At 31.0% G+C, this 12611-nt stretch overlaps 1 protein-coding gene across 3 annotated transcripts; it reads right to left on the reverse strand.

The window, feature by feature from the left end:
* Window positions 1-332: 332 nt before the first annotated feature.
* Window positions 333-7841, reverse strand: LOC122517037 (protein FAM117B-like). 3 transcript variants are annotated; one of them, XM_043635333.1, is made up of 10 exons: window positions 6585-7841; window positions 5335-5815; window positions 4330-4490; window positions 3951-4048; window positions 3619-3761; window positions 3312-3478; window positions 3081-3210; window positions 2629-2709; window positions 1086-1221; window positions 333-904 (listed from the first exon to the last, which is right to left on the reverse strand). In XM_043635333.1, the coding sequence occupies exons 2-10, from the start codon at window positions 5576-5578 to the stop codon at window positions 724-726; spliced, it is 1341 nt and encodes a 446-aa protein (XP_043491268.1). In that variant the 5' UTR covers window positions 5579-5815; window positions 6585-7841; the 3' UTR covers window positions 333-723. The 3 variants fall into 3 exon arrangements, with proteins under 3 accessions (XP_043491268.1, XP_043491266.1, XP_043491269.1); XM_043635331.1 differs by having other exon boundaries at window positions 5335-5835; XM_043635334.1 differs by lacking the exons at window positions 2629-2709; window positions 6585-7841 and having other exon boundaries at window positions 5335-6178.
* Between the last annotated feature and the right edge of the window lie 4770 nt (window positions 7842-12611).

The raw sequence follows: 12611 nt of genomic DNA on the forward strand, positions 1-12611 counted from the left end.
TAACAGTACTTGATTTTCAAGTTCTCCATACGATATTATTAATCATAATAATTAATAATAATTAATAAAATTAATAATAATAATGATGTTAATTATAATGATAATTTGAATATCTTCAGTATACAAATAATAATACAAAACCATACAAAATTCTAACATATGACACTGAATTATATTGGATCGTTTAAAATGATAGATGCATAAGTGAGATAAATCATTATAGGTGGGTGTGAATGTACGTATGCATACATACCCCTTTCTCTGTATCTGTGTAATTTTGCTTTCTCCAGCAATTAAATTTAATACCTTCCGACATGTTGATAATTATTTCCTGTATACAAAACTAAACTTGTTTAGCACATTTTTGCACTAAATTTAGAATACACAATTTCTGTAAGTCTTTTTCCCTGTAGAACACAATGTTCGTTTCCAAACGTTCGTTCGTCATCTTTTAGTTATCACAAATTATTGTTCCTCGTATTTATTATTGTTTCAAATATTAGCAGAGCTTAGAAGCCTTCCCCGTACTTTATATTAATGTAATTATAGTCACTTTGTCCAAACATTAGCTCACACCAGGGACAGGCTGCATTTTTGGTAACTTTTCTTTGTCGGTACATATGTCTTTACCTGAAGTAAGTCCACTTTCTACCCATGAAGTCTTTAAAAAAAATATATATCAAACGGTATTATGAATGCTACTCCATAAGGCAAAAAGTAGGACTATGGATTCGGGGGAGGTGTAGTTGATGTTGTATGAGAAGTGGCTGATGCATTAGCAACTACTGTCGGACTGGCCGGCTGTTGCAATGGCAGGAACGCTGAGCCCAAACTTGGTTTTAATTGGAATGATACACATGGTTTCGGACAATACTCTAGTTTGCTCAAGTCAATCATAGGTCGCCTAAACAAATCAATAAAATTCGTCTTTCATTAAAATATTCTTTCTCTAATTAATCCTTAAAGATTATTGACTTGCATTTTAAAAATAATAAGATCTCAATGTTAAATCAAACCTTTCCAATAATTTAATAATTTAGTTCATTGAAAACTCGTACATTCTAATTTAGAAATCTAATATTTACCTCGTATCCTCTACAAATTTGAGGTTGACCTTCTCACAGCCATCAGGAGGTTCCCTTGCAAGAAACCTGTTAATATGAGGGGATGTTCCAAGACGACCTTCTCTATCTTGTTCAGGCGTTGATCCTCGGCTTCCACCTTAATAATAAAAAAATACAAAATTACTAAATATTAAACTGTAATATTACACATTAAAACATAATGATAAATAAAAATAAATTTAATTCTCTATGCATTGTATAAAACATTGTCAAAACATATATATATATATATATATATATATATATATGTATATTACAATAGCATGCTCATTAAAATTGGGATGCATTTATACACTAACGGCATTTCTGTGCTATTTTTATACACGATAAAATAATACATGTCTATCAAGTATTTTAAAATAAACATAACAAAAAGAAGAAAGCAATCACTAAATCATGATCTATGATACATGGCACTTATATTAGATATCTAAAAATGAATTATATATTTTTTTTGTATCTATTTTTTGTCTTAAAAAAGAATCATGAAATAATATTGTCATAAATGATATTTGCGCATCACAATAAGTTTCTAAAAGGATATCTAATAACTATAACTATAAAATACTTTCAAATGTAAAAGTCAATCAGTTATATTGCCATGCATTCATGTGATTGATTTTTCTTAATAATTTTTAAAAAATTAGTTGTATTTTAAAGACGGAAAAAGCAATTTATTTTTATAAAAAAGAAAAAGAAAAAGAAAAAATTCTCTTAAATATCATCACGATTTTTTAATAATCAAAGACAAAATTAAGCGATGCAGTGAAATTCATACCGCTATATGCAATATTTATGGAAATATGAATGAACATTCTACTATCTTGTCAGAGAAACTGTAGAATTAATTGAATTGCATTTAAATTCCTATCTGTACTTTAGAAATTTTGAATAAAATGCTTACAATGTATATGTAGATATAATATAATGACAGATATGAGATGTGCACATCTGTAATATATTTAAAACAAACGCTCCCACATGCGTGCGTATGCACTATGTGTTGAATAAATAATTGTAGTATATATATACACATATAAATAAATACATGTAGATATTACAGTATTTTCAAAACATGCTGTTTATTAGAATTGAATAAAAAAATAAAAATGTTTAAAATCATAGTAATTTTACTGCATGTTTTAGAAACTCTGAATTTGTATATATGTGTACCCTATTATGCATAGAGAATGTTTTAAGATTTTATTTAACATTTGTAGGTGTAGTTATTTTCTTTCGCATTATTTTATATAAATCATCTAATCCTACAAATGCATGTAATTTTTAAACAGACTCCATGTGTGTATTATATGTAATTATATAATAATATAATACTATATATAATAATAATAATTTATTATTTCTAATAAATCATTATTGAAAATAATTATATATTATATTATTATATAAATGTAAAAGTCGAAATCCTGCTACAAAAGAAACATTAAACAAATCAATTAGAAATCGCGTTAGTTTAACAAACAATCCGCAAACGTGCTCCAACCTTGGAAGAGATCGCTAGGTGAACGGGAAGCATCCATAAGACCAGGTATCAGCGGAGACTCAGAATTCCTAGATGGAGGGCCTGCCTCAACAGGCAGACACACACCGTAGTTAGTGTGTTATTTTAAGTTATCATACAAGTTAAATTAATTAAAAATTTATTAGTTATAAATAACAAAATGTAAATTTTCGAAAATGATATTTATACTGTTATCAAATTTTCAATCGTATAACTTGAGCTTCTAATGAGAAACTTATGAACTTGTTCATAATTACAAACATTTTGTTAAAAATTTGTTCATAAGTAACTAATAACTAAGTTATTTTTTCTAATTCAGAATATTTATCTGATATACTTGTTATTTCTATTGATAGCAGAAACGTGATACTAACAATTGTAAATAAAAATAAAAAATAGATATATTTATAAATGTAGAAATAACAATGAATTACCTGAAGAGTAAGAACTGGAAGGAAGATCAGTAGCTGGTGTTTGTGTGTTGACACTACGAGTCGCCCTCAACAAATCTGCCAATGGTGCACGATGTCCTTCGGGTGTCATTTGCTCACGATACCGTGCATACTAATATGAAAAATAAAGAATGTATTTATATTATATTTTTATGGTCTAAATTATATTATGAAATAATACAGTAACATATAAGTATTTAAATAAAATAATACCTTATCTTCTATTGGGTGATCTGGATCATTAGTGTTTGATGTAGATTTGAGTACTAATCCTTCAATTTCTTGATTCAGTCCTTCAATGGAAGAACGCATTGGAGGCCTCATCGGTTTAACGGGTATGCTCATAGGACTTGCTTTTGTATTCAAAGAAAGTTGATTGTCTAAAAGAATGTGCACACATTGAACATGTTATATGTAAATAAATATATATTTAATGTATCATAAATGTTATATGCATTAATATGAAATAAAATATTAGTCGCTAAAAATAATAAAATTGAGATCTAGAAATTCTACATACATATAGATGTTTGTGATGCAATGCTGGGCAAAAGCACAGAATGATCACCAGGAAGAGCAGGTGGTGGGCCACCAGGCATTATAAGGCCAAAAGCTGCTGTTCTTTCCCTACTACTAGTACTCTCTTTATTTGTACGCTGTAATCTATAATAATATCAATTGTAATAAATAATGCTATTTTTGTAGTAACTTAATAATATATCCTATTCATATTAGTTTGAGCTATGCGAAGTAATTAAGTAATCAAATGTAGATCATAGTTCGCAATAAACAACAAATAAAGAATGTTTATTAAAATATGTAAAATTGATTTGAACAGGTCTGCATATGTACCTATGTCTGAAGTACTTTTCTAGCTTTTCATCTGTGGTAGATTGTTCTGTAGAATGACGAGTGTGCATCTTTCTTGTTTCAATAGACCATTCTTCAGTCTAAAAAAAGAAGAAAAGAGAATAACGAAAAAGAATAGAACTTGTTGAAATGTGCGTAACAGTAATTTATGATAAGAAACAGTAAGTAAATATATTTAATAATTGTAAGATAAAACAGCAAGGAACATGGAAAAGAAGAAAAATCTTATATTAAAAAATATGCATTACAAGGAAATATTAAATATGCACACAGCGACACAACATCGAATAACAATTCTTAATAGAAATTTGGTTTTAATTAATAAGCCATGTACATTTTGAAGCTTAAGTGATTTATATACCTGTGTAGATTTATCAACTACCAGAAGGCTGGAATGCATATAGTATGAGTCGCGAGGCCATTGGCCTTTTAAGTATATTGTATCCAAGGATGCAGTTCTACGGATATTTTGGTTACCACTTAGACTTTCACTACAGCGACCACTTAATGTTTTCGATTTAGCTGTAAACAAAATATAAACAAATGTAAAATAAATGTTCTCTCCGAAAGGAAAATATATAATAAAAGATATTTTAAGAAATATTATTATCATGCTGTTATAGAAAACATTAATACAAACATCAAACATACAAGTTTGTGAGCTTATATGTTACAATGAATGTATGCTTGAACCGAGCTATAAAGTGCATATTCGGTTTATAGGGTAGAGTATATAGAACTGTTTAAACGAATATGAATAAAATTATTAACACAGAAATAAAGTTAACATGGTACCGAACTAAATATTCATATTCGGTTACCCAGTATCAACTATTTTCCCTGAATATATCACAATAATAGAAAGGTGACAAATATAGAAGAATAATTATTTCAAGTTGCAATAGATTGATAGAAATAATTAGAATAAGAAGATAAATTGTTGTGCTGCTAGATTAGTAAACAAAAGAAATCTGTGGTGCTTTAATTGTTATAGGCAATATATAGTAATGCTTCAATATTATGCATATACCTTTAACCTATGTCTCAAGAAATATCTTTTGATTATTGTAATTACATCTTTTCTGCAAATCTATAAATCATTCCAATGCTTACAAATACAATTATGTTCAAATCGCAAAATTTACATTAAAAATTTATGATAGATAATTAGTTTTTGATGAATGAAAAGAAAACTTCTATACAAACATTTTGTTGTTATATCCTTTTTTTCTAATATAATATGTTATATGTTATCAACAATTATTTATTGTTTACATTTTAATAATATTTTTCCACAGAATGGCATATAATTATAAGAAGGAAAGGAAATGTTAAGTAAATGAGATAATACAAAATCTACATATACCTTTGTAGGAAAGTGAACCAGGGCTCCGTTGTCCTGAAGAAGCTGAAGTCTCTGGTGAAATCCGTGTCCGCCATGTGCTTGCATTTGGTGGTGACACGGTTGGACTGTTGTTATTACTTTTTCTTAGACTGCTGCCTTGTCGACCCTGCCGTAGCAAAGAGCTTACAGGCAGGGTAGCTCGCATTGGTCCTTGCTTTGATGTAGAGCATGGCGAAGACTTTCGCATGCGTTGAGACCCTGACATTATGTCATATAGGCTGATGCCACAAGATTACTCTATGTTTTTTTAACTTTCCTACTAGCAGTAGGTTATAAACATATGAAATATAGGCTGACTTATCGTTTGCCGGCGAAAACGACTATGACGACGATGACGACGACAACAAACTGGCGGTAATAAAACTTGCGTCTTTCTCGTAGTAGTATTTTTGTTCTCATGGACGATGTGTCGACAGCAGAAGCAATAATAATGTGGTAGAAACTGTGATGGTAGTAGTAGTACTAGCAGTTTTGAATAGTAGTATTACGTGGTGGCCGTGTGATAGTGATGATAATAGCAATAATAATAATAGTAGTGGTAGAGGTAGTATAGTAGTCGTAGCGTTGGTGGTAAATTAGTATAGTAATAATTTTTGTAGTAGTCGTAGTGTAGTAGTAACACTAGTGTTGTGTAGCAGTAGTAGCAGTAGTACTAGTGTTGTGTAGTAGTAGTAGCAATAGTAAAGAGGCTGGTCGTGATAGTGCCATTTATATAGATGGTAATGATAATGTAGTAGTACTACTAGTGGTGGTGGTATGGTAGTCGCGGTGGTGGTAGTCGTAGTGGTGGTAATAGTAGTGTAGTAGTAGTAGTAGTAGTAATAATGTGGTGGGAGGTGGTGGTGGTAATAGTAGTAGCGACGTAGTAGTAGTAGTAGTAGTAGTAGTAGTAGTAGTAGTAGTAGTAGTAGTAGTAGTAGTAGTAGTCGTAGTAGTAGTAGTAGTCGTAGTAGTAGTAGTCGTAGTCGTAGTAGTAGTAGTAGTAGTAGTAGTAGTAGTAGTAGTAGTAGTAGTAGTAGTAGTAGTAGTAGTAGTAGTAGTAGTAGTAGTAGTCGTAGTAGTAGTAGTAGTAGTAGTAGTAGTAGTAGTAGTAGTAGTAGTAGTAGTAGTAGTAGTAGTAGTAGTAGTAGTAGTAGTAGTAGTAGTCGTAGTAGTAGTATTAGACGTAATACTAGCAACGGCGGCAAGAGTAGAAACGAAGAAAAGCTCACCACTAACGGTAATGGTGAAGAGGAATTTTCGAAGCACGATGATAGCGGTACCGATGGTGCGACAACAATACCCAACGCGTCTTGTCTTGCTTGTCATTTACAATGTTCTGCTGCTAGCTTAGCACGCGCGTCACGTGACCGCCAATCCCGGCCGGTCATTGGTGCAGCGCGAACTCATGGAGCGTCGTATTACGCTCGAATATCGCGATGCGTTCCATTCACTAACACCGTAAGAGAGACACCGTAGGGCGAGCGTCCTATCGTCCTCTTTCTTCCACACTGCGCACCACTTTTCTCCTCTTTCTCTTCCTCCTTCCGGCGTCTTCTCTTCCTCGCCCTCTCTTTCCCACTTACACTTCTACACTTGTACTTGATCGCGTTGTTCGGAGGAAAGAAAGCTCGACGCCGTCGTATCCTCGAAAATGCGCGTTCCGTTTTGCTCGGCTGTGCTCGCCTAACGAGTGCCAGGATCGAAGAAAGTCCATTCGCGTAAAAGCCCTTTGATGCTTCGAAAGCTTTCGGATACTGTTTAGTCTGCTTGACTTTTTTCCCAAATGCTTTCTCTTCTTTCTTCTCTCTATTATTTTCTTTTTACTCGTCGTGCTTCGTCTTCTTTCTTTTATCGTCCCTATTCGCGCGCGCGCACTCTAGCCTGCTTATTGAAATGAATGCATCAAGAATCCTTTCCCTCGTTCAACGTTTCAGAGACTGATCGTGACTCGGTTCACGCACTTCCCGTACGGCGTACGAGTTGTACGCGCGTGTACAAGCGCGCACATACGAAAAGAGGAGGGAGCTCCGATTCCTACGACGACCACTACGCGCGTCAGGAATCTCTCGAGCTGAAGTGACTGGCTGAAATTACATAGCCACTTTGATACGTCGAACTGGAGAGACAAAGATAGAAGGCATCAGAGAAAGAGAGAAAAAGAGAGTGAGATAGCCCGAGTCAAATCGAATCGAATCGAAGATTTCTCCCGGCGTCTACGACGCTACTATCTTTCTTACGACTTATATACACTAAAAAAATTCATCACCGCCGATACCTTTAATTACTTTTTCAATCTCATATTCGATTAAACTATCGAATAGATTTTTCATTTCACGTCTATCTACTTTGCTACGACGATACAAAACAATTTAAAAGAATCGAAATGTTCGAGATATCAAATGGATGATTTTTTGACAGCCCACATAAAATTCTCGTCAGTGACTGGCCGATTCTTTTCACTAGATTAATGAGAATACTCCGTTACGACGAGGAATGGCTTTATAGTGAATGTAATCGGTTAACAACGCCATCTGGAAAAAAATGCCTGCCAAAACACGTGCAACAAAATTTCCCGCCTATTATTTTTTATCCTTCTGTTACTATAAATTCAGTTTTTCTTTCTTTTTACAATATTTTACAGCAATATTTATATCGGAGAGAAAAAAATCTAAGATTACTTTTTTAAATAATTTTTTTTTTAAAGAAAATATTTTCATAAAAAATTCCTTTTTTCAGATATGCGTATAATTTTTTTCCGGCCTCCTTAGTGTCGCCATCTACAGATGACGCGGTTAAGATTTGTGGGTCAATTGACCATCAGTCAACTTCATATTGAAAATTTTTTATTAGATTTTGTTGGTTAAAATTTTTTACCATTTTCATTGTTTATAAAGATACAGAATTATATATATATTTGATTTGAAATAAAGATTAGAATGTAAAAATTGATATAAAAATAAAAAGATTTTTGAAATTTGTTAATGTTTTAGGTAAAACTTATTTTATTTCGAGGGGATCATCTTATGATGGTAAGAAATTTTGTGCAGATGGACGCGTCTTAATTTTTTTTAAATTAAATTATATTTTCGCTCTTAAATAAAATTATTTACCATCACTAAATGACTACTTTGAAATAAAATAATTTCTATTTAAAATATTTTTCTGAATAATAGTTTGGAAAATAATTGCATTTAAAACTTCATATAGGACATTTCGTATGTAAATAATAAATAATTTAAATATTCTGACGAATAAAATTTGATTTTTTCTGTTACAAAAATAATTGCAATGCGGCAAAATAAAAATTTAGTGGTGTCCGAATATTAAATTAATGTAAATTTTATATTTAAAGAATTCACATGTATAATGAACGACAATTGTCGTATTTGCTGACAGACAGCAAATAAATTAATGAAATAAAAGAAAATTAATATTAGAACAATAATATTTTGTGTAATCATGGCACCTGCCGTTTATTAAAAACAAATTCGATAGTAATCATAATTACAAACAATAGTAATGATAGTATAATTGCAAAATACGTTCGCGCTTTTTCTTGTCTTTATAGCATATTTGTTTTTTACTTAAATCGATTAATTAACCCTTGGATTATCAGCATGTTGCTGCAACTTCCGATGATGTTTCTGTCAAAAAAATAAATTATACGTAAACTACGAAGAAGCAGTCATTATGTCACCCCCTTACCCTCTCATCCGGTTCTGTACATACATTGGAAGATAATCCGAGGGTTAATTTTAATTTTTATTTTGTTTTTCAGATGTGTGTACTATGTTATAGTGATCATCGCTTGATTTTAAAAATTAATTTTTTTTACCACTTCTCGAAACCGAAAAAATATTGACCGACGAAGAACGGATTTTTTTTTATTTATCTTTTCTTCTTATTACGTGTTTCTTTTTTTTTAATTTTTTTTCCATTATTTTCATTGATGAGATGATTTATACGTTTCATCGCAAACCCGAGATTCCGTAGTACATATAAGACATTATAGTTAATTAATATACACACGAACACACGCATTTTGTATAATATATATATATTATGCTTATTAGCTTATGTATATATTTACTTATCAATAATTAATTTTTTTTATACATTCACGTTTTCTCGCGTATATACACGCGTGCATACATACACATGTACATACATCAAGCACACTATTTAGGCGCACTCCACAGAAACGAATAAATTTTTATTATGAAGAGCGAATAAAATATAATTGATACACACACACACACACACACACATGTATATTTGTATATGTGTATATACGTATATATGTACATAAATGTATACATATATTTTTGTTCGTTTCGTCAGAGCGCTGAGATCTGCAGAAAGTTTAGAACAATTTTCTATTGCCGATCGGACTGATTGAACAGTTAGAGAAGTTTCAAACGAATTACCGAATCATTTGAACGTCGAATGAGAGAATGATACTTCTGATAATATATATATATTTGTAGATAGGACGAAGTATCTTAGATTTTTTTGAACTAATTCATCGCTTGGACCAAAAACGTAGAATGATTTATTTTATTTATTTTGGAGACTTTAATGCCGGGCACTTAAATCGGTACCTCGTTCGACTTTTAATTATGAAAGTTACTATATATGTATATGACTGTGGTTAAACGGATAGACACATGTATTTCTTGGTTTCTTTCTTTCTTCTTGTTCTTTTTTTTTCATTAGGCACTTAAATATCAGGATTTTTTCGGGAATCTCAGGATCGAGGTAATATCGAACGCTTCATCGTTTCAAATATTTACAGTCTTCGGACAATAAATGCAAGTAAAAATAAAACAAAAATATTGTTAGGAAATAAAATGAGAGGAGAAAAAGAGGGAAACATGAAAAGAAAGAAAGATATATATGTATAGGGAATGTGTACAATGCCTACATATTGTCCACAATGCCGAGCCATTTTTGTCAATGTAGAAAACAGAAGAATACACATCACAAGTGTGCTGCACACACATCGACATTAAGTTTCAGTTTATAGAGGTACGCATAATATAGCGGCACGCACAGTTTTAATAACCCGCTGCATGCTCGCTTTTGTGTGTGTGATTGGGGGGGGGGGTTGTGTGTGCCCTGTTGCCCAATAATGTATTCTTCTTGACATTGCGTAAACAGCGTGTGCCGCAATGATGAGATGATGAGGAATAAAAGATACAGATAAAAATTCTTCTGTTTCTTACATTGTCAAAAACGGCTAGGTATTGTGGAAAATGTCTGCTTGTACATATGTACCTATAACATATATATATATATATATATATATATATAGATTGATAGACAGGTAGATGGATAGATTGAGAAAATAATAATTAAAAATATAGAGAAATAATAAAAAAATTTAGCAGTTCCCTATACAGGATCAACGATATTTGTACAATATTAAAATGTTTTGTTTCTGTTGTATCCCAAGAAATACAACTTTTCTTTCCATTATGTTTTTCTATGATCGGAGACAGTGATAATAGAGTGATAACAGATAATATTATGCGTGTGTTTACGAAGTCTAATTATAAAAAAAGAAGAATTAAATATTATTAAATATACCTAAATTCTTCGTTGTGAATAATAATTGACTGGCCCTCATAATATTTCATAATTCATACTAAACCGATGTATATATTATCGATTATATAACAATAATGTTATGTTTGTAGTACTAATAGAGATATAGTGGTGGCAATAATAATAAGGGTAGACATTATGACAGTAGTAATGACGATGATTATGATAATGACGATTTTCACGATAATGATAATAACGATGATGATGATGTCGATGTTGACAATAAAATAATAATAATAATAATAATAATAATAATAATAATAATAATAATAATAATAATAATAATAATAATAATAATTCTGTATAATGATAACAAATAATAGTAATAATTGATAGTAAAAATCTGTATACATATTACGATAAAAAAGACAATAATTTTTTTCCTTTACTTTTCTTTTTTATTCGCTTGGTTCTCTTCGCGTTGAAATTTCCATGATTATTTTATATTATGTTTCGAAATATATATACTAATCGATAATTAGATCTAAAAAAGAAAAGCAGAATCGTTTAGGTTCATCATTATTTCATAGAATAATATCAATTAATTCTTTTAATAAAAAAAATAAGAAAGAAAACATACAGAACTAAAATATGTGGAATTGTGTGAAGTAGATGATGATCTTTCTCTCTTTTTCTCTTTTTCTCTTTCATACACGTATATACGCACATCTCATACATCACATACACACATACATATACGAATACGTACATGCGAAGCCTGCTTTATTTTTATTAACGCGAAATTTGACCAAATTTTCGGCTCGTTCTCGAAAATTGGAAACGACGGCGATTTTACTTAAAATTTATTTCCGTAATAATTTTTGTTCTGTTCTTTGTTTTTTCTCCCTGATTATAAATAGGTACGGATGATTATGAGAAGAACCAAACCTTCGATCGAATCGTAAAATGCATTCAACTGTTGGAAGCTTTCGAAATTGTGCGCCTTTTCTAAGTGCAGAAATGTATATTACGTGTAAATATTTGTAAAAATACGTAGAGATATGAAAATAATTGAAAATAAAAATCGTAATTTTTTCAAATGATCCAAGAATAATCTATTTAGATTTGGCAGTGTAGGCGAGTACAGTTATTCTTGATTATTGTTGCTGTTACTGTTAATAAACTATAAAATTGAACAGTAATAATAAATGGCAGTTCTTGAAAGGGCAGTATTTTTAGTATTATTATATTATAATCATTAATTTCGATTATCGAAGGTTCCTCTCGTAAGATCATACGTTGTTTGTCGGTCAATATCGGCCGGCTTCGTCAGTCGTATATTTTCGAATAATTATTTTCGGAAATACGATTTTGTTATTTTAAATATCGTAGGAGCGTAGGATTATTTATACAGAGACGTAGTTACGCGATGACGTATCGTCATCTACGTATATATATATAGAAATCATATTATTTTTTTTTTCTTTTACATAGGTCGTAATCATCGTCAAATTCGTAAGATCGAAAAGCGCAGGAAAAGAATCGTCTTTTTATTTTTATCCTTAATTTTTAATCTGTATTACCTTCAGGATCTCTCCCGCCCTCTTTCCTTCTTCCACTTAAACGCGTTTCTTCTACATAATGGAATTTTCATATTTACATTGTGATTTGTTATTTCTCTTTGTGTTTTTTCTTTTCTTTCTGTTTCT

The sequence above is a fragment of the Polistes fuscatus genome, unplaced genomic scaffold, assembly GCF_010416935.1.
Source record: "Polistes fuscatus isolate 324 unplaced genomic scaffold, CU_Pfus_HIC Scaffold2, whole genome shotgun sequence".
Classification (NCBI taxonomy): domain Eukaryota; kingdom Metazoa; phylum Arthropoda; class Insecta; order Hymenoptera; family Vespidae; genus Polistes; species Polistes fuscatus.

Excerpts from the sequence above, each read along its gene's own strand:
- LOC122517037 (XM_043635333.1), bottom strand. The coding sequence starts at position 5,578 with ATGTCAGGGTCTCAACGCATGCGAAAGTCTTCGCCATGCTCTACATCA. Across the intron at positions 4,491-5,334 it reads TGGTTCACTTTCCTACAAAG|CTAAATCGAAAACATTAAGT; the intron begins GTATATGTAGAT and ends TTTTGTTTACAG. Across the intron at positions 3,762-3,950 it reads GAAAAGTACTTCAGACATAG|ATTACAGCGTACAAATAAAG; the intron begins GTACATATGCAG and ends ATATTATTATAG.